General features: G+C 41.3%; 1 protein-coding gene across 12 annotated transcripts in view; it reads left to right on the top strand.

Moving 5' to 3' along the window:
- The window catches only part of WDR33 (WD repeat domain 33), a 103384-nt gene that overhangs the window by 29945 nt on the left and 50887 nt on the right, over positions 1-22552 (top strand). For 7 of the 12 annotated variants that reach the window (XR_012646870.1, XM_075004552.1, XM_075004551.1 and 4 more), the window contains 6 exons: positions 4801-5025; positions 7552-7620; positions 12585-12689; positions 13418-13513; positions 13977-14128; positions 15926-16023. Coding sequence is in view for 11 of the 12 variants with exons in the window: in XM_075004552.1 (XP_074860653.1) it covers positions 4822-5025; positions 7552-7620; positions 12585-12689; positions 13418-13513; positions 13977-14128; positions 15926-16023 (724 nt within the window). In the remaining variant the exon portion in view is untranslated. Of the gene's footprint in view, positions 1-3474; positions 3546-4800; positions 5026-7551; positions 7621-12584; positions 12690-13417; positions 13514-13976; positions 14129-15925; positions 16024-17087; positions 17317-17387; positions 19757-22552 lie in introns of those variants that run through there. The other 5 variants (XM_075004554.1, XM_075004555.1, XM_075004553.1 and 2 more) reach the window with 3 other exon arrangements.

The following is a 22552-nucleotide window of genomic DNA, read 5'->3' as shown; positions in this document are numbered from 1 at the left end:
TACCTACTTTTTTATTCATTCTTTTTTGCAGTCATAAGTATGTTGGCAAGTTTGCCTATTGACAGTTTCTTCCAACCAACCAGTTAGTATTAAGTTGTTTAAACAAATGTGCTGCAATGTTGGAAAAAAATTGTGTCTGGAAGCTGTAGATACTGGGGGATACTTTAATAATTAAAAAAAAAAAAAAAGCATTATAAGGGTACTTTAACAGTTGAAACACTGGTATAGTGCAGTCTTCCAGGTTACAACATTAACAAAAGCTATATGCTCCTCCTCATGCTAGTTTTAGGAAGGTCTAATGCAAGCTGTGATCCATTTCATAGGTCATATTTTGTGTTTGGCAACATTTATAACTACATTCTCATTGCCCTTTGTTCTGAATGAAGCTGGGAATATTTTTGCAGAGTGGGTTTTATTAAAGAATATATTGCCATCCTCCCTCCTACCCTCTCCCCCCGCCACCCTACCCCCCCATAATGTTTGCAGTTTGGCAGTCCAAGAAAATGTATGAATTTCTTTGTGTGTTCTTTGCTATTGTATGTTGGGAGTTGAAGTTCAATTTTGTATTGGTTACTGTCAAGTAAAAGTGTGAGCTTATTTGTACTTGAATTCTTTTCAAAATAGTGAGCATTTTTAAATCTAGAAAATGTTTTTATATGAAACACTGAATTTTTTTCATATTTTTCATTTCTGTACTGTGACACTTATGCAGCTATGGACCAGCTGATAGGAATTTGCAAATCTTTTTTCACTAAATTTGTTTGCTTTTTAAAAATTTGGCATTGTCATGTATTTTCTAAGCTTGTGGTGTTGTGATGTACTTGAAGGTATTAATATCTGCTCTTTGAGCAGATTGAGCTTCTGTGTTGTCAGGAGAAATGAGGGCAGTGTTTGTGGGATTAGATAAGGAAGTTTAGCATCCCCTTACTCTTGTTTTAAAATAATTAAAAAGTGGGTTTGGGGCATGTTACTTTGGATTTGTCTGTCTTTGATTATACTAATGATTTTTCCACATACAGCCAAGCTATTAGTGATATCTGAGAAAGTGATTATTAGATACCTTAGATAAGATGCCCAGTTTTTGAACAGCCCTCTACTATGTGATGCTGCAGAATCTTGTACAGTAAACCCTTGAATTACGTAGAGGTTGCGTTTCTGTAACCCCCATGTAATTTGAATTTTTGTTCAAGGCCTGCAGCCTGGTTCCTGGCTCCCCTGGGCTTGCAGGAGCTGGGAAACTGACCATCCTGGCAGGACTGGTCTGTTTCCTGGCTCCCAGAGTGGCAGAGCATTGGGAATCGGGGCAGCCTGGTTCCCATTTCCCTGCCTCTTTCTGGACCTGGGAAATTGAGCAGCTGGTCAGATTTCCTGGGTCCTACAAGTGGCGGGGAGCTGGGAATCAGGCGGTAGCCTGGCTCCCAGCTCCACTTCGCTTGCAGAGAGGGGAAACTGAGCAGGGCAGCAGCCTGTGGTCAGTTTCCTGGCTCCACCCAGTAGAGGGGAGCCAGGAACCAGGAGCAGCCTGGCTCCCAGCTCCCCTCTGCTCCTTGGAGCCAGGAAACTAACCAAGGCTGCCGTCCTTCTCAGTTTCCTGGCTCCGCAACAAGAGTGGAGCTGGGAGCCAGGCTACCACCTGGTTCCCAGTTCCCTACCACTGTGGAGACCGGGAAACTACTGTAAGGCTGACAGCATGACTCATGGCTGCCCCCTCCAAGAGGGAGCTACTCCTGTTAGGGGCGGCAAGAGTCAGGCTACTGCCCCTGGCAGGAGCAGTTTCCCTGACGATACAGTTTCCCTGCTATCATCAGGGACTGCAGCCTGACTCGTGGCTGCCACTCCTGAGAGGAGCAGTTTCCTGCTCCTGTAAGGGGTGGCAGTCATGTTAGCTATATCTTGAGGGTTTACTGTGTTTTTATTTCCCACCCATTCCCATGTGAGCATACCCACGGCTGCAGTTGTTCTTTTGCTTCCAGTGAAGTGCTGAGCAGTTCAGTCCTGATGCAATTCTAAAAATACACATTCTTATTCAACACCTTTTGGTCCCTGTACATACTCAGTAATTTCTGCTTAATCTAATAGAAGATTAAGAAGTGCAAAGATTTAAGTTGCATTTGATCTACATTAATATTTTAACATTTTCTTGTGTATCCTCAACAGACAGAATTGTCTGCTAAGTGCTAGTCAGTTGTATGTGTGCAAGGCTTTAGATCTTAAAAGACATTTCTGTGAAGTATCTTAAACTTGTTGGACACAAAGGTGGCCAGGTCCCAAATTTAACTTTAATTCTTGGGTATTTGGCTCATTCATAGTTCTTTTCCCCCCCAAAAAAAAAAGAAAAGCTTTTTTTTTTTTTTTCTGGACGACATAGCTGCTAGAACAGATCTTATCTTTTAATCTGGGCGTTATTCTACCATGCACAACTTCGAGAATCCGAGTTAAGAACTGGCAATTTTAAAAATGTAAACTGCCAACATCTTGATATCCTCCTGTAAGCATTAAGTGTAAACCTAAACAAAGTTCAGGTTTGTTTGTAAAATATAAAACATTTTTTCATTAGTGGAGTTCAGAATTTACCATGTGAAATTCTCACTTGAAATGCCATTTTTCTGTAGTCATTTTGCAGCTGTCTCTTCAGAGTTTATGGAAATATTTTAATTTTATATCTTCCTGTAAAACAATTTGTTTTATAATCAGATTTATTAAAACTGAGGATTTTGAAAAAACCTTGTTTGCCTTCCATTGTTAATCTCTACCGTGCAGCTTGAAGATGAACTGTTTTTTCCTACAGAGGCATCATCAGTGGTAACAAAAGATACTGTAGCCCAAATTTTTATTTGTTTTTATCTGCATAAAATCCTGGTTTTTTAGATTATACCCGGCATAGATGTAGCTGAAAGTAGAATTTTCTACTCCTGTGTAATGAAAAAGAGTCTAGCTTCACTTTCAGTACCCAGGGTAAATTGTTTTAGGGTTGACAACGGAAAAGTCTCCTTAACTGAGAATTTGATGTGGTGGCATTGCAATGTATTTTTCAAAAGCCATTTTTTTTTTTTTTTTTTTAGTAGCACAATAGTAGACTTAATAGGGCTTAATTCTATTTCTGTGTCTGTATCTGCCCCTAGCTGTGGCTCAGATCTTAAATGTTAAATATTTTGATCTTGGCAGGATTTCAGAAAGTTTGCCGTGGAATGGATTCACAGCACTTGTTTTTTGAGAGCACAGTTTTCCTCCTGTCTTAAGGAACTTCTATAATGTTGTTATATAATATGATTTTTTTGAAGTGTGTTTCTTTTAAGAGTACTTAGAAACATCAGCAAATTTAAAACACTCCCTTCAAGACTTTAAACATGTACAGCAATTTGGTTTATATTTCCTCATTAAAAGAAAATATAAGACTTGGTCTTGGTGAGTTATTCTACTCTTGTTGTGTAACTCTCTCCCTTTTCCCCATTTTCCTGGGTTATTCTGGAGCAGGCATCGCTCACCTGGGTTCCTGATGTTGTTGACATCGAAGGAGGTAGTGAGAATTCCCGTGGTGATTTTGGGTAGGTGGGAATCCTTTATCCATCCCTTCTCTGAGGTCCCTTTACACCCATTCCTTCTCGAATGCATCCTTGGAGTTGTGGGCTTTAAGGGTAAATTACAGCACACAGGATCTTTCTAAATGGAATACTCCCAATAAAGTTCAGAGGCCCCTCTAGTAAAGAGAACAGTTTGTAGGAGCTTAAAGTGAGGTTGCGACGTTCTTCGTGAATTCAGTTATTTGCTAGCTGCTCGTGAAATTAACTTTCAGACGGGGCTGCTGCAGATATCAAGCAGAGCAAGGTTCCTAGAGTCTCATCTCAGCGGCTGGGCTTGTTTGGCTTGGTTGAGTGGACTGTGGGTGCTAGGCAAGACCCAGAAATGTCCCTGAGTCCTGCACAGAATGGGCAGGCTTTCCTTAGCCCTGAAAAGCAGGGGCAGGTGTGACATGAGTGGGCGACAGATCCCATTCAGAGTCGCCCTCCTGCTCTGGGAGGGAATCCTGAGCATGCACCAGGAGGCAGTTAGTTCTCTTCACATCTCCGTAGGTGGCAGTCCCGTATCTGGAGGGAACTGAATCATCCAGACCCTCAGAAACAGTGAGCTTGGGGGCACACAAAGGGGACTTTGCTGCAAGGTTTTACCTCGCAGCTTCATGGGGCTGCTTGCTGCCAGAACTGTCCATCTTTAGGGGTTCAAGATCATCCTGGTTATCCATGGTATTTTTTGCACCACAGAGGTAATGGTAAAATGATATTTGCGAAATTCAACACTTGTGAGCATTCTCAACACCCTACTGTACTTTTGCAACCTTATTGTACTTTTTTATGTGGTTTGTCTATTTCTAAATGTCAGCGAATACTAACTTGGTATATGCCTGTATAGTACCTGGAATCATGTTTCCAAGTGCATGCAGGCAGACACATTAGTTCTGATTCAGTTAGTGTATGACTGTGTATCTGAGGTAGGAAGCTGCTCAATAGAAATATGTTTGATGTAGTGATGGGTCTTATCAGAAAACTCCATTCTGATTTAGACGCAAACCATACCTTACTGAATTAAGTTGAAAGTTGCAGTTTAAAGATTTGAGTAAAATATTTGCTGAGTAGCGAAGCAAGAATGACAAGTGCTTATTTGTCTCTTCGGAGAACAGGTTTGCAGACTTTCATACACAGTACTTGCATGTGCAAGTACAATGAATTCCAGATTAAAAAAAAGTTAACACTTCAGCAGAATTATCTTAATTATAGCAGTCCCCTAATATTTTACCTTTTTTAGTGTTTTAGAAACAAGATTGCCATGGCTACAGAAATTGGCTCCCCGCCCCGTTTTTTCCATATGCCAAGATTCCAGCACCAGGCACCACGGCAGCTGTTCTACAAGAGACCTGATTTTGCACAGCAGCAGGCAATGCAACAGCTCACCTTTGATGGGAAACGGATGAGAAAAGCTGTGAATCGGAAAACCATAGACTACAATCCCTCTGTAATTAAGTATCTGGAGGTAAGCCCAGGTAGACTTCTTTATCTAAGTCTGAATAGTGTTTTCTGAAACTCTCTAATATTCAGATTTCAGGTATGCTCACAGAGCAGTTAGGGAAACTGGGTTTATGTATAATTGACAGTGCTCTTACAGAAATATACAGACTCACCGAAGCATGGAAAGATATTGTTCCTTCTGAATAAAACCATAAATATTTAGTCCATATTTGAAGCAGAAGATTCTCTGTTGGTGTAAAAGCTTTTTTGTGAATTCTTATTTGGAACAGGAATTCATATATTTTGTTTTCACATTCAAGGTATAAATCATTCTTTGTCAGCTTTTGGCTTTTGTGAGTGTTCATATTGGGTAACAGAGTAGTAATTGCCATTTTCTATTCACCTGCCTCCTCAAATGAAGAAAACTAAGCTGTTCATACAATAGGTAGTCTGCGCCACCTTGTGCATTCCTAATGGCTGTTACTACTTGGAAAGACTTATTCTGCAGTATTTGATTCAAAGAAAAAAAAAAGGCCTTTTGGCTTTCTTTTAAACATTTTTTAAGCTTTTATTTTTTTTCCAAGTTGAGACCTTGTGTGGTGTGTTCAGTATTAATTCAGAGGAAATAGAAGGAAATTGTAAATTTCCCAAATGTGTAATGGGAATGCTGGCTGAACTTTAAATCCAAAATTGTAAAGATAGCATTATAATTAAATGTATATATCCACTCCATCAAAGCTAACCCACAGTTGCAATAGTTTGAAAATTAAGAGAAGATAGATATGTATGTTTAGCAATTTTGAGGTATTTTAAACATTACACTAGAGCATATCTCAGGAATGAACAAATAAGTTTGTAGCTGTGTTTCAGTGAGCTGCTTTTGATAACTCACTTAACTAAGTTTAAAAAAAAACAAAAAAAACCAAAAAAACTTCACATTGGTAGACCCGTATCACTTTTTACTTCTGGAGGAAGTAAAGGTTCTTCCACCTCCCCACAACTTTGCATTAACTCATTTTACTTCAAATTTGTGCTTACGTAAGTATTTTTAGAAATAATAATCTTAGAGGTAGCTGTGGTGCTGTCTACATCACAGAGTTTATCTCAGCATAACTGTTTAATGTAGAATTAGCATACATCAATATAAAGAACTTTTTTGCTGGTATAGGAAATTACCTGCCAAAATGATAGTAGCTATGCTAACAGAAGCCCTCCTCGGTTAGCGTATCTGTGTCTATGTCGGGAATTTTGTCAGCATAGCTATTTTGATAGGGGTTGTGTGTGATTCATTTTTATTTATTTCCCACACCCTTGTCTTATATTTCTATGTTGATATAAATTTTAAAATGAAAAACAAGTCTCTGTGTTGGAAAAAGAGGTTCTTGTGCCCTATTAGCAAAATTAGAACCAGGCGTTGAATCTCATATCATCAAAAGTTAAGCTGTGCACAAATCCAGGTTCACACTACTTCCATATTTAACTGAGCTGAAATGTAACTGAGTGGTAAGGGCCTTCATGTTTTTATAGCACCACAGTCATGTTAAGAAGTTATATGCCAAAAATATTTATTTAACATTCTAGCTTAAACTTTGATTTACGATCAAAATGTGATAGAACTCACAATATCAAGTTAAAGTAGGGTGCTATTCTTAAATTTGTCAAACTGTGAACCTCGTCTTATCTGATACTACTTATTGTTAGGCTCGATAACATAGAGTACCACAAATACTATAATTTTTTTGCCCTCTGGCCTTTTAAACCCTGCTCTTGGGATTACACTATCTGCTTTTAGTGCCCTGACCACAAAAATGTTTTTTCTATGCAAGCACTAGTAGTGGATGGAACTTGCTTTAGTTTAGAGGCCATTAACATATCTCTGAGGCTATGACTAGTAAGTAAGTTGATTGTAGATACACAGTTCTAGCTACAGCAATTGTATAGCAACAATTGACCTATCTGTGCTTGGCTTACTTGGCTGTCCATATTGAAAAAGGCCAGGAGAATTTCTTCTGTTGACTTCCCTTACTCCTTGCATCTTGCAAGGAGTACAGGGGTCGACTGCAACCCCAGAGAAGTTGATTTTTGCATGTCCCTGCAAAACTGAACCCCAGAAGATGAACCCTGAGGAGGTCAATCGTAGATGTGGCCTTAGATTATAAAGGGGGTTTTCTGCAGAGGCTTGCAGGACAGTGCAGTTATTTCTGGACTAGAACCCAAGAGGCCAGGTTTATGAGCATCTTGTAGTAGTGCAAAATGCTTTCCTCGTCTTATTATGTAGAACATTTACTTTCAACGAACAAATATATGGAAATCAGTGGGCCTTTGGATGCTTTTGTGTTATAAATCAATCATTTTTCTGACTTTACATCTTGTTTATCGTTTACTTCTGTCATCCTTCATCTTATGTATTTTGTATTGTATTCATTCTGAAAGGTATGCAGTGCGTACTAAAGCTTCCGAATATGCACTATGTAAAATTATTCCTACTTTTTGTTCAATAACACTAAAATAGAGCGGTAGTAATAACCAGGAAGCATTTTTCTCTTTCCAGAATAGAGTATGGCAGAGAGACCAGCGAGATATGCGTGCAATTCAGCCTGATGCAGGATATTATAATGATGTAAGTACAAATATTTATATTTGCTTCTGAAGTTCTGTTGTAGACACTAAGGCCACATCTACACTACAAGATAAATTTGATTTTTAATAAATTCAAGTATTTAACCTTGATATTATGAATTTGAATAAAATGTCTTCAAAGCTGCTTGAAGTTCAACCCACATTTTTCTGTGTTTAGTCTCTACATCCCTATTGCTCCACGCAAATTTGACAGTGTGAGCAGTAAATTATGGGTACCTATTCCACAGTGCCTTAGCCCCGGTTGATTGTGGGTGTTTCATGTTGGAAGCCCAGAATTCCAAGCACTATGTCTGAATTCGGAGCACCAGTAACCACACGAAAAACTAATTGGAGATCGCCTCCTTTGCTACTGCAGCATTCCAGTGCAAGCATGGATCCCCGAATGCTTCAAGTCATAGCACACATCGTTTCGGCAACCACACTGGTTGTCACACAGTTTTTCTCCTTCAGTTATAAAGCTCAGTGACAGTTCAGTATTATAACAGTTTGAAAGAGCAAATCTCCCAACTGTGGTCCAAGAACTCAGAGCTGCTGGCTGCCCTAGATGCGTTGGTGACAGTGGAGCAGCAGTTTTGGACTTGAGACCAGCACACACTGGTGGACTATGTCGTTTAGGAGTCCTCGGACGACCAGCGGGGGGTGCAGAACTTTTGCATGTGCAAGTCTACTCTGTGGAACTTTGATGTGTTGGCCCCTGCCCTGAAGCATAGTAAGATAAAAAGGAGGCTGGCTTTAATGGCTCAGAAGTGAGTGGCAATCACACTGTGGAAGTTTGCAACGCCTGACAGTTACAAGTCAATGCCAGATCAGTTCAGGGTGGGCAGATCTACAGTGGGGTCCATGGTGATGGAGGTGGCCTATGCAATCTGCTGGCATCTCCTCAGGAAGACTGTGCTGCTGGAGGATATACAGGATATAGTGGATGGCTTTGCTGCCCAGGGGTTTCCTAACTACAGTGGGGCAGTAGATGGCACATGCATCCCCGTCCTGGCCCCGGACCACCTGGATTCTGAATATATAACGAAAAAGTGGTGGTACTTCATGGTGTTGCAGGGGTTGGTAGATCAGAAAGGTCATTTCACCAATATCAACATTGCTTGGTCAGGGAGGGTTCACAACATGTGCGTCTCCCGAAATTCTGTACCGTACAGAGAGCTCCTGGTTGGGACTTTTTACTTGTCTGGAAAATCGTGATTGGCGACATGGAGATGCCTATTGTTATATTGGGAGACCCTGCTTACCCTTTGCTCCCTTGCCTTATGAAGCCCTACGCAGACGTCCGAGACCCCAGCAAAGAAAATTTGAATCACAGACTCAGTAGGTGCAGAATGGTGGTAGAATGTGTCTTTGGCTGTTTAAAAGTGAGGTTCAGATACTTGCTGACACGTTTGGACCTTTCTGAAGGTAATGTCCCCACTGTGATTACAGCGTGTGTTATTTTGCATGACACATGTGAATCCAGGTGGGAGACTTTCCCATTCATCTGGAGTTCTGAAGCTGAGGCCATAGGCCAGCCTTGCTCGCAGCTGCCTGTGCAGCCATCCACCTGGAGCTACTCTGAGGCAGCAGCAATAAGGAATGCTTTAAAAATAGCTTCATGAACGATCTGTAACTCTCATGCTATCTATGTATTTCTCTGACAGAATGCCAATAAATCACACGGTGTCTTAATGAATGCATTTACTTGGTGGGAGGGGGGTTAATGCAGTAAGTAGAATGCATGTGGTAGGCAGCTGTACCTTCAGCCCTCCCCCAACTGCCCAGCTTCCTCAGCCTTGTCTGCTGTGGACCTGGGAATATCAGTGGGCAGCTGTGCCTTCAGCACTCCCTCAACCACCCGGTTTGATTTGTCATTCCCCCCCCCCCCCCCCCAAAAACGTTTCTCCACACCACAAAATCACACGTAGCTCAAAGGAGTGACTTTATTGGAGGCAGAGAAGAGGTTTAAGTGGCTGGGAAAAGAAGTCTTCTCAAGGGTACTTGAATAGCCTTTCACAGTGGCCCTTGGGGCTGGAGCAGAAGGCTATCCTTGCCCTCCTTCCCTGCGTTCAGGGACCGGGGACCATGAGGACAGGGGGGTGGGTGGCCTCTCCTGAGGGAACTCAAAGCATCAGGTATTGGCTCCTGCACTGCTGTGTTGGGAATCCCACTGCAGCTGCACCAGGAAGCGCAGGACTTCCGTTTGTTCTGCAGCTGCCATTATGAGCTTTGCCACGGCCTCACTCTGCTTTGCCGCTTGTTGCTGACCGAAGTCAAGCATTCTCTGGTTAAACTCAGCTTGACTGTGATACCACTGAGCAGAGTCCTTTGTCAGGTTGGTGTGCTCTGCCTCAGTTTTTTCCATATGCTGCAGGGTAAGATCCTGTTTGCACTTTTCTTCTGTTGTTCTCTGCTACACTGGGCATTGGCTCTGGAAAATGAAGGTCAAAATTAAGATACAATTCACATAATGGGCTTTGAAGTGCAATGAATGGGTCTCTGTGTGTACTACTAGGGAAAGTAAGCTTTTTGAAGGCCACTGACAGCTTCTTAAGGATGGAACAGTAAGCACATTTCACATCAGTTGCCATCACTTATCCAGCACATTTTTTTGTGGACATGGTAAGCTATAAGCAATTGTGTGCTTTTCGGGAGGAAGGGAGGGCTGCAAAGCAAAGGTAGCCGCCAGGTGTCCTGTGTCAGGGAAAATATTTCTTCAGCTGTTCCTGGAGCAATCATCCCCACTGATCAAGCAGTGTGGAGGGGATGGTGGGAAAGGGTTTGATTACAGCCACATGGATGGCTGTGTGGTGGTGAGGTTTGATGTGTAATGAAAGAAATGTAAAGAAAAATAAAATAAATAATCAAAAGAAATGCTGGGGGAAAAGGCTATGGGAGGGGAAACGCCCAGCAGTGCATGGCTTCCATGTGGCACTGGGGATTCCAGAAAAATGGTGGGGGAAAGAGATGGGGGTGGGGGGATGGGAGAACCCCCTCTAAGCCTTCAAATAGTGTTGGGGGATGGGGAATGGAGCGCCTGTCTGCTGCTGCAGGTAAATGTAAAGGGGCAGGAAGCATATGTTCAAAAAAAAAAAAATTGCAAATTCCTGTGCTTCTGCAGGTTGCCAAAGATCACTCTGCTAAAACTAGCCGATATGGGGAAAGAACACCTAACTCACGCTGTGTGACCAGAAGCCTGGAGAATTTGCTAAAATGCTGTGTGGCACCATAACACCAGATTGCTATCTGGTTGCTGGCATGGCAAGGTGTGCTACTGTGGAAGCCACAAGAAGTCAGGCCTGCCCAAGGACCTCATGGAAAAAAATACAAGAGTGCCTGGATGTGGCCTTCGAGGAGATCTCCAAAAAGGAGAAGCCCTCAATCCCAAGAAGGGTTAACATGTTGTTCTGAGGGGCACAGAACCATAGCTAGCAAACCTGTACTCATACACAACCCTATAGCTATACCCACTCCCATCCCACTTCTAGCATGCAGAATACATACTCACCCGAACCGACTGGTCCAGGAGCCTCCGGGACCAGCGTGGAGGGGATGTGTTCCAGGCCTATGGTGAAGAACTCCGGGCTGTCTGGTACAACTTCCATCCCCTGCTTGTTGACCCCTTCATCCTTTCCATTGCCCTCTTCCAGGTCAGCCAGCTCCTCTGGGCTCACCCCAAACTCCATACCAGAGCCCCTAGAAGTGTCGTAGTTTAGACCACGTTCCATGATAGGGTTGCTCTCCATAAGCATGTGCAGCTGTTCATAATAGCAGCATGTATGTGGAGCTGCCCCAACCATTGGTTGGGTTCCTGGACTTTTTGATAGGTCTGCTGGAGTTGTTTCACCTTCACCTGGCATTGCGCTGATTCCCAGGAGTAACTTCGGGCGGTCATCTCACTTGACATCTGCTCATAGATTGCCGCATTTCTCTGTGCCACCCAAAGTCTCTTCACCACCAATTGGTCTCCCCAAATCGCAAGAAGATTCAGAATCTCCTGGTGGGTCCACGCTATAGCTCTCTTGTGACCCTGAGAAGTACAGGGCAGATCACGACCCTGAGTGCTCATGATTGCAGAAGATGGCTAATGATGCAGTTGATACCAATGTGATGGGCAAAGGAATTTTTTCATAATGGCCACCCTCTATATTTGCGAAGCTGGGCACTTCTGAATTCCAATTCAAATTCAGTCAAAACTTTGCATGCTTACTGTGACTTTCTTCCTGTGCACCTGGATGGAGATGAGCCTATGACGAAGTGGCCGTACATGGAGGGTTACTTCATAGCTCTGTGGGATACATACGGGGATGCTTTTGGAGGCTAATAAATTAGAATTAAAGACTTGGAGCTTCCACGCTAGCCTTGAGTTGAGATTTTAAATTCAAATTTGATGCTATTCCCTGCCCCATAATATTTGATATTTTGTAATCGCGATTAGGGCTCAATAAATTAAGATGAGTATTAACTGTGAAGACACTGACCTTTTAAGATCAAACTAACTCCTTAAAATTCAATTTTTATCTTGTAGTGTAGACACAGCTTTAATCTCTTCTTGAAAGGCAGGAAGACTCTGCCACTGTATACCAACATTTTCTTTTTGCCCTCAAGATGTGACAAAGACTAAGAGGACGTCTTCAAGCTATTTGTGCTGAAGAAACTTTTTTGTCCCCAGAAGAAAGCTTGAAGGGTGATGGACTCTTTCAGTCCAGATCTAATTCAGTGAAATTGCTAAAAAGTTAAGGTGTTGAAAGGTTAGTTGTATTTGAGATGATTAGCTTTTTTGTGTGTGTTCGTGAGGTGCTGAAGTAGTATCCACGGAGCTCAAACTCTGAACATATTGAACTAATTCATTCCTACAGTCACTTGTTTTTTCCAGAAACGAGCCTTCAGAGCCTGTGCTTTTCTTGCTGTTTCCCTAGGTGCAGGGTGACACATTGCTAAAACTTTTTCTTTCCTCTGTTACAGCTGGTCCCTCCTATAGGAATGCTGAATAACCCTATGAATGCTGTGACAACAAAATTTGTTAGAACATCTACCAATAAAGTAAAATGCCCAGTGTTTGTTGTGAGGGTGAGTATTATGTTAGCCTGAGCTAGAAGACTTGTTCCCAGGCTTGATCAGTTAACTGAGAAGTACTTGTTTTTAATAAAATAAAGATAATTTAAAAATAGAAAAGGTTACAAGTAAAACCATAATTCAGGTTTCCAGCTCTTGAGTACCCCAAACCTTTCTTATAACCTGGACTGACATGCCTCAACTTTTTCTTCAAGAATTCTGGGACAGTCAATCAATTTATTCACTCTTTGGCTTGTGTGTATTTAGCCTTCAGTCTAATTTCCTGAAAACTTCTTAATGTTGGTGTCTCTCAACATTGGCTTGAAGAAACCAACTCCAAGTGAAGGCTTTCTGTCACCATTCCTGTTCAGTCCTTTCAATCTACTAGCCTGTCTTCCAGGCTGCCAGGATTTTCGTGGTGGCATGCTTGATGTGGACAGCTGTTCTCTAGTACTGTGTTGAAGCCACCCAATTAATTTAACTTAGGTGACTAGATAGCCATCTTCTGATAACTCTTGGTCACTAGTGCATTGGGCTAGATTTGAGCTGGTGACATAGAGATGAAAAGCACTGTATCCTTTGACAAGAGTCTTTTTTCTTCTTACCTTCCATTACAGAGTCACTCTATAAATCCAAATGCTTTAGATTTTCATGCAGGGACTTGTAAATTAACTAATATTGAAGGATACAGATGAGGCATCCAGGCATTGGCTATACAATCTAATTCAGTTTTTCTCGTGCAGTGGACTCCTGAAGGGAGGCGCTTGGTCACAGGGGCTTCTAGTGGAGAGTTCACCTTGTGGAATGGATTGACTTTCAACTTTGAAACAATATTACAGGTAACTGCATCCAGTAAACTATCTGTATGTTTCTCTGAGATTATTAAGTATGTTGTAGTACTGCATCTCCACATACTCAGCATGCGCTTTTAGACAGTACAATCCTGAGAGCCTGGAACACCCAAATACTTATCCTGCTTGGTCCCTTCTGTTGTGATCTCAGGCGGTGTGTTGTGTTTGAGTTCATCTCACTGTCTGAAATATAGAGAGATGCCTATTGTAAGGAATTATGTTTTAAGTAATTGGAGTTGAAGTGCAAGCTTTTAGCTCTTCATGAGTAAATTATGCATTGAACTGTGCAAGATACATAAAACTGTCCCTGAGGAGCTTGAAGATCTAAATGTTCTCCATTCTATTCGCTTGTCATAAATGTTAATTGTTCATATTCTGATTAACTTTTGTATTCATATGATTAGATAACCTTTGAACATATTTACTAATAGTATTATTTTTGACTCCTCAGGCTCACGACAGTCCCGTAAGGGCTATGACTTGGTCACACAATGATATGTGGATGCTGACAGCAGACCACGGGGGATATGTGAAATACTGGCAGTCCAACATGAACAACGTCAAGATGTTCCAGGCACATAAGGAGGCGATTAGAGAGGCCAGGTTTATACACAATATACCATTTTCTGTAGTACCTATTTCCATAATTAGACTGTTCTCTAAGTGTATTTTGGGTGCAGAGATGCATGGGTTCTGTCAGATTCTGGGAAACTTCATGCACCAAGTAATCACAATTCTTCTTTTTGTTTCCACATTCTCACCGTTTTGCTGGCAACTTTCTGAAATAGTATTGTCCCAGTATCTGCCTCTGCAATATGTTAGAGATGTATTTGTCTGCCGCATTTTGCACTGGTATTCTTTTCATTTATATATGGTGACAATGTGTATCAGTTATTCCTTTTTATACGGACTGTGTAAGACAATAATTTCATTCCAAATAAAGAATTCAGTCTTTAATAATCTAACTGAATAAAATATAAAACCTTCAGAAATGAAACACCTGCATAGTTCTCACGAAATAATAATAAACAAAAAATTAAATAAAGTGAAGAACTGCTTGGCTTGGTGAGGCCAAGGTTTCTACTAATACTGAAGACCCACACAGACTGACACGTCCAGAAGTCTAATGTTAACATTGAATGGGTTCTTAGGCTTTGAAGCTGTAAGCAGACCATTGAAAAGAAGACTGTAGGACATTTTCTTGGTTCAGTGTTGATGCTTCAGTTGTGCAAATGTAATTTTATATGAAAATGGAGTTTAAAGTGATATTTTCTCAGTAAGATGTATATGAAAGGTATTTCTGAAGTAAATATGCATATATCTTTTTAGTAAGTTATGTAAAGAGAAGAAATGATTTTAAAGTAAACCTGAAGAGGAGCTGCAGACCCAAAATAAACCTAAAGGAGTGTTTCTTCAGGTTGGGGCACAGCCCCTTGGTGGTAAAAGGTTCACTTCCACAGAAACACTTTCTGTTGAGGTCACCGATTTCCCCTCTAATACGATTGCTTGACAGAGTTTGATTTGCAAGACATGGGTACGTTGGATGCAGTTATTGGTTTAGTGTATCATGTCCATATGCTGAATTTCTCCAACAGCAAGCCCCTTACTGATCATAAAGATTCAAGATTTCAAGGTGATTGCTGTTGAATTAACTGGACAGAGACTCTTCCTTGCTCTTTGTCTGCACCCGAAAGGAGGTGGCTGTCAGTTGCTGAAGTTGGTCTGACCGTAATCATGTGGTTAAAGAATCCCACATTTTTCCCAGTGGCTTTCATCAAGCAACTATTGATCAATTTGGAAGCATCTTGCATGGCTGTAGAACTCTAACTTGATTTTGCAGAGGAGAAAAATTTTTCCTCTGTTTTTCGTATGTGTGGAACGTGTTTTACATAAGAATTTTTCAGCAACCAGTCCAACTGCTGGTAGCAGTAGCCTGTTCCTGCTGCCCACCTTCCCTAATTTTTGCTTGTCTTACTGCAAGGCGCCTGTGGCTGAAGAGGAAAGTTAGAGCTCTCCCCCATGCTTCTGCACAGTGTCATTTTGCTACAATCAACCGTGTGAAAGTCTATGGCTACAATTGCTGTTAAGTCAGTTTCATGTTGCTCCTGATCTCACAAAGTGCTGCGGTATACAGTCATACCTAGGATAGCGCTAAATGTAAATTCTGGATTTTCCCATTTGACTTGGGATGAAAATACAGGAGTAAATCCTAAACTAAATTTAAGTCTTCTGATGAAATATGTCAGCTGGCAGACACTGTGTTTAATTAGCGTGGCCCTTATGTTCAAATGGCTCGTTCAGTGTATAACTCATTACAGTTTAATTTTGCCCTGTCTAAGAAGCATAGATATTCTGTTAAATGCTGACTTCTTTCCCCTGCTGTGTGTCTTCATGTAACAGTTTCTCACCCACGGATAATAAATTTGCTACATGCTCTGATGACGGCACTGTTAGAATCTGGGACTTTCTACGTTGCCATGAGGAGAGAATTCTTCGAGGTATGTGTGCAAATAGTACTGATGGGGATATTTCAAGAGGGGTAAAACCTATTTGTAATTTAAGTATTCACAATACAAAAAATATCAACTTGTCCCCATTTTTTGTATGACAACCAAGCCTCGAAGCAGATAATACCACCATGAAAACAGACCTTTCAGTTGGCCCTTGTTTTTGCTTTTCCCAGTGTCCAAACATCTTTTCAGATTTTTATTGCTCATACTTAGTCTTTTTAAACTCCTTAGGTTTTGGAGTTGGCCATAAAGATTCTTCCCCACTCCTGATGCAGGTAGCAACAGCTGTTAGGCAGGCAAATATATTCCTAATCTTTCTCAGTGCTTAGTACCTGTAACAACATTTGCTCCACAATACGTACATTGCCATGCAGAATGTACTGTTTTTCAAGGAAGTAATTTTAAAAAGGCTCATTTGATTCTAATTCATTTTAAGACAAATCAGTTACTATTTATTTATGTGGAATATAAAATAACTAAAAAAGCAGAGTTTTGATCATACCACACGCTGCCCGTGTTTAAATATACTGGCTTCTCCATTTTGTAGTCATGTCTGTGAGAGGGCACTTCTGAATTCTTTCATATACAGTTTTTGAGCTTCTTACCTCTTTTTCTGCAACCTTGTTTAGTAACAATAACATATAAACTATTTCCCCTCCCCCCCACCCAAGATATGTTTTAATGCGAGTTCATCTGCTAATGTTCATATACTGGAGCAGTACAATTTAATAGATGTAACAGGAAGAAATATCCTTAAGGGCTGTATTAACACTAGTGTCATATCACAAAATAAAGACCAGGGTGTTCTCATACAGGCTCTGCAAAAAAGATGACGTGAATGCTTGGCCAACGTGCCTTGACATCATTTGCCAATGCAGAGGTTTTAAAAATCTCGTGTATCAGACTTGGACTTGCACCATTTTTACAAAACAGAATATTCCCTGCTTCTCATGGCCACTCTGTGACTTTACTATCATACTGTCCATCTGAACCTCACCACTTTTAAAGTGTAGCATTTCAATATAGTCTTTCTGTCATGATATTTCCACCAGGAACATCACTGCAAGAGCTCCTGTTCCTTTGGAGTTGGCAAAAATAGATTTCTAGGACACATTATTGGTATTACTGTTATCTCTAACAGCACCTATCAGGATGGGGACCATTGTGCTGTCTGCTGTACAAAAGATAAAATTCTATACTGATGTACATTCTGTGCAGTCACGTTAACTATCCCGTTGGATCGTATAAGTGGGGGAGAGATTACAACAGTACAGAATTCAGTCCAATATGTAGGTCTTGTATTAACTTTGCTACTCTTTCCTTATCTATATTCTTCTGCATAAAAATCCTAGGGCTCTTCTACACTTCCGGGAAGATCGACCCTGTCTGGGGTTGGCAGTCAACCCCTGGTACTTGCTATAGTAAGGAAGGTCAATAGGAGAAATCTCCTGTCCATCTTCCTTTCTGAAGATAGATACATAAGTTGACTTGTGATATATCTCGTCTAGCTACGCAATTACCATAACTAGAACTGCGTATCTGAAATGGACTTTTGGGTCTAGCTTAGACCTGGCCTTAGGCCAAGGGAACAAGTGACTTAAGCATTTCAGGTCCATATATAAAAATACCTGTTCTGTATTTCCTTGTTTCATTTACTTACAGTCTGGGAGTGTGTGTAGTCTCTCTATATAGTTTTATTTTTAAATACTCTTAAAATTGTCATCATGTAATCCATCATATTTATATATAGCAAAATAGTCATATGAATTCATTGAGGTCTTGTACCGTCACTATTAATATAGTGTACGTGCAATATATTCATTTTTTACTGACTTCAAATCAGCAGTATTGTCAGATATTTGCCACCCAACATAATGAAGTCTCAATGGATTTTTGCAAGAACAAAAGAAGACCTAAAAGTGGTGACAAATGTGATCTCTTCATTCAGAAATGCAAGAGATTGGATTATTTTGATGCCCTGTGCTGTATAGTTCAGGGGACTATATATGAGTGCCTGTAACTTGTCCTCAGTAGAGAAGAATGTAATGTGGGCTTTCATACTCCAAACCTTTCTTTATCTTCTACCCACATATTTAAGTTTTTATGTATTATATAGGACAATATCTTGGGAAGTTTTTGACCAAGTAGATTCTAAAATGTGGTCACACCTCACTCCTCCCATAACGATTAACTTAAAAGATTTATATTTACTTATAAGTTTTCAGTGAGTAAAAGTGTAATGAGATGTATGCAAATTAGAACCCTAAAAGGATTTTATTAAGACTAACTGACGTTACTAAACCGCTATCACTTTAATCTGACCAGTTATGTCTGTATATACTACTTGAACAAAAATTGTGGTATGCTTCCTATTCTTTTTATAAACTGTTCATCAAGTATTCTGATTAGTACTAAAGCCATTGAGAGTCAACACAATTAGGGGATGCTCTGATGTAGTTTAGGCGCAAAATTTGACTCTTAAAATATTACACTATCCTTCAGCTTTTGAATATCTGTTTATTAAAAATAGACTCAAACACTTCATTATCAGTACACACAAAAAATCCATTGTATGAGAGCAAATGTCAATAACAAGTTCTTCCTGCTGATTCTGCAGCAGGAAGCCAATCAGCACTTTCAGAAGCAGCCTGGCGATCTTGTACAATGTACTATATTACTGCTGTAGCACAGTTCTAATTTGCTTCTAGATTGGTAGCGCCAGAGAGTGCAGCAAAGTAAGGCTTATCTCTGGTGTAAAATAATATATTCCATTAACTTAATACAGCTGCTTTTGCTTGCCGTAGGAGTGACCAAGTTTGATCATCCCCATTATGGGAGGAAATATTTGATATTGCTCTTGGAGAACAATTCTGGGCAGGTTGGGGGTAGGGCCTGTGGACTGATTTTCAATTTGGGATGGGGGTATTGAGGAATTCCAGAGAAAGGTGCTGTCATCGTGGAAGGTAGTTAAAGCCATCATCATTTTGGTTTTTGTTAGGAATACGAAAGGCAATTATCATTTCCCAAATGCAAATGCGGAAGTTGGTGACCTTTGTGTGTCCTATTTTGCTTTAAGTGGCAAAATGCCCTGAATTAAATGAAAAAAGCCTGACTGAATCTTTGTAGCATCTAAATTGCTCAGCTTTCATTCTTTTGATATCATTGTCTCACTGTTTGTTTATTGTAGTCTTTCAGGGCACACGAGGTTTTTTTTAGAAACTGAATGCTAAAAAATAATCTAACCTACAAAACAAAGAAATAAAACAAAGTACAAAAACTGCATTTTGGGGGATTCCCTGTAAGTCACTTTTTTAGAAATTTATTTTAAAGGAGACTTTCACACTGGGAAAACTTGAAATAAGAACAGTGATACAAACCGCATTTCACTTCAGTGATAGCTGTGATATTACAAATGTTTCAATATAAAAACATGACAGGAACAAGTAGGAAGTTTAAAATAGACTGGAGTCAAGCCCTTGTTTAAACATAAATGTTTTTGATAATTATTAAGTGTGGATAGTAAATTCAGTGGAATGTCAGTAAATTAAGTCTTGTATGGAAGAATTTATTAGGCTTTTCTGCAGGTATTTGTGTTAGAGCAAGTGAAACAAGTGATAAATCTTTGGTCTAAAGCAGGAGTGGGCAACTTTTGATAGTGGTCCACTCCAAGGTTTTAGTAAATGGTCAGGGATTGCACTTTTCTATAGAGGGGGTACGGGGGTCTAGGACAGAGGTTTGGTGCAGAAGGGAGGTTGGGGTCGTGGACTGAGATTCAGGAAAGAGTCTGGGAGGGAGCTTGGGTGAACGAGGGGGTTGTGACCTGGGACAGGGAATTGGAATACCGTGTCTGGGAGGGGGTATGGGTACAGGAGAGGATTGTGGCCTGGGGAGGGGTGCAGGATCGAGGAGGAAGTTGTTGTGACTGTGGGCTGGGGAGAGGAGGGTTCAGAGGGTTTGGGAGGTGACCTAAGACAAGGGTTTGGGGCTCAGTGGCTGGGAGGGGTGTGAATGCAAGACAGGACTCTCGCCTAGAGGAGGAATGAAGGAGAAATCAGCCAGTGGGAGTGGAGAGATTTTGCTGGGGATGAGGGCAGCATCAGCATACAAAGCCTCACCACTTAATCCTCCTCCTTTGCAGCACAGATAGCCACAGGGAGCAACTAGCTGCTTTGAGCAGCGCTGGTCTGTGTGGGGGAGGGGTGGACAGGCAGATTAAAAGTCTTGGCTAGCTGTGTCTTGCCTGCCTCAGTCTGAGTTTTGTTATAAGACTCACAAATTGCACATTTCTGTTTGCTCTAACCCCTCTTTTCTCTGGTAACTTGCATGTTCACTTGTAGGAACTTTTTCCAGCTGAAATGGGTGTGCAGAAATTATATGTAAAAAAACTGTCATTTTACTTTCTAGGAAACAAAGGTCGCTAGCCATTGATTTTACTGAGAAGTGTTGAATCCCATGAGGTTGGGCTCAATCTAACATGGCCAAGAAAGTGTTAAAATCCTATTTGTAGTATACATGCCATTCTAAATTGTACACAATAGCAAGAACACAAAGCATATCTTTAGAATACACCTTTTTTCTTAAATACGCTAGTTATGTTATAAAGGTCTATCTCAAACAGGGAGAGTGTTCATATGTAATACAATTGATTAGTAATGCTAAAGTTGACACAGGACCAGGTTTTTTTGGTTTTTTTCCCCCCCGCTTGTTAAAATCAGTGTGATTGTGCATGATGGAGAGAGAGGGATTTGGCCCATTGTGTCTGTTGGATAAAATACATACAGTTAATAGTTATGTGGCGTAACGGAAAGTAATTGTAAGTTGCAAACACTGGAAACAGCTGAAGTCCAGCTGTTACTAAATATGTTGGCCAGTTAAATTACTGGTCTTTGATCCGAAGAAGATTCAGAATATTCTGGATGGCTGTTATTGGTCTTTGTGCTGATGTTGCCAGAACGTGTTTTTCTTTTTAGTACCGGCTGTACCTCTAAAAACTGGATTCTCTGGTGCGGCAATGGATGTTCCTGTACCAGAAAACCCTGGGCTGGTGCCCTTGCGGTAGCACTGGAGCCAGACCTGGGCGTGGTGTTAGAGCTGGAGTCCTCCAGCAGTGACAGTGGGGCAGGAGCATTGGACAGCAGGACTGCATCCACAGCAGGAGCCCATGGTTAGCAGCAGTATCAGGACTGGCAGCTGGGGTCTGCAGCTGGGGTCTGCAGCAGGCAGCATGCAGAGTGGGACTGTGTAGGCAGGGTGGCCAGCCAGGGATGAGGCTGGCTGGTTTCATGGGACCTCGCCCTGGTACAGCAAATCCCTTTATTGGGGACTGGTCAGATCCTGAGGATGCCAGACCTGGGACCTGTGTGGTGATTGAGTTCAATCACTAGCTTTGAATACTCTTCAGCCTCTTGTTCTGGTTGTCTTTAAGCAAAAATTATACACTTACAAGGACTCTTGAGACAGACATCTAAAATGGAGTTGACCTTAAATCGATCAAGAACGTCTAAAGACTACTATTCACAATTGATGAATTGTGTTTTGCATGGGGGAGATGCAGTCATTTGCACTGAACATAAGAAAAAAACCACTCTTCCGGTGATCTAAAGCAGTGTTTCCCACATGCTGTTCTGTGGAACTCCAGGGTTCCACTGAGTGAAAATAAGGGTTCTACAAGAAAATTCTTCTGTGGCTCCCACCCCTGCTGCCACTGAAACAACAGAACTAAATGTAATTGGTTTAATGGCCGGCAGGGCAGCGGCTGGGATCTGGCTGTTTAAACCAACTGAATTTAGTTCCATTATTTCAGCAGAGGTAGGGCAGGGAGCCTCAAGCGGCCACACTCCTGCGGAGGGCATGGCTCAACTCCTCCCATCCAGTGGAACACCTCCACACCAGTCATCTTTCCGATGGGCACATGTGGCCACCTAGCGTATGTTCCCCAGTCAGCATCATGGATAGGTTAGTCCTGGGGAGCAGTTTGGGACTGGGGGGATTAAGCCTGGGATGTGGGGGTGGCTTTGACACTGGAAGAGGTTAAGCCTGGAGGTGGGTTTGTGGAATGGTGGGTAAAACTTGGAGATAGGGAGGCAGATTTGGGAGCTGAGGCGGGTAAATCCTGGAGATGGGAGCAGGCTTGGGGCTCCACAACATTCTTTTGAGTTTAAAAAGGTTCCATGGCTAAATAAAATTGGGGAACACTGATCTAAAGAAACAAACTTGTGAAATCCTAATCTGCTTTCAGAGACTTCTGATACATCTAGCCACCTGTGTTAACACTGTCCATTTGTCTTAAAGCAAGAGCTTCTGTTATGATTCTGGGCGTATTCATTTTCCATCTTCCGCCAGTGTTTATGGATAGCTTTTTGGGAGAGGTGGAGGTTCACGTTTCAGTTACCACTGTCCCAGGCTAGTGATGTATTCCAAGGGTTTTTGAGGTTACCTGATTTAAAATAAATCCTCTGAAAGGGTTGAGTGCTACAAACTGAATTTTGCAGAAGACCAGTGATAAAGGAATTGATAG

Source organism: Carettochelys insculpta, chromosome 10 (genome assembly GCF_033958435.1).
Source record: "Carettochelys insculpta isolate YL-2023 chromosome 10, ASM3395843v1, whole genome shotgun sequence".
NCBI classification, from domain to species: Eukaryota; Metazoa; Chordata; order Testudines; family Carettochelyidae; genus Carettochelys; species Carettochelys insculpta.
Note: the sequence above shows the minus strand (reverse complement) of the source record. Positions and strands in the feature narration are given on the sequence as shown.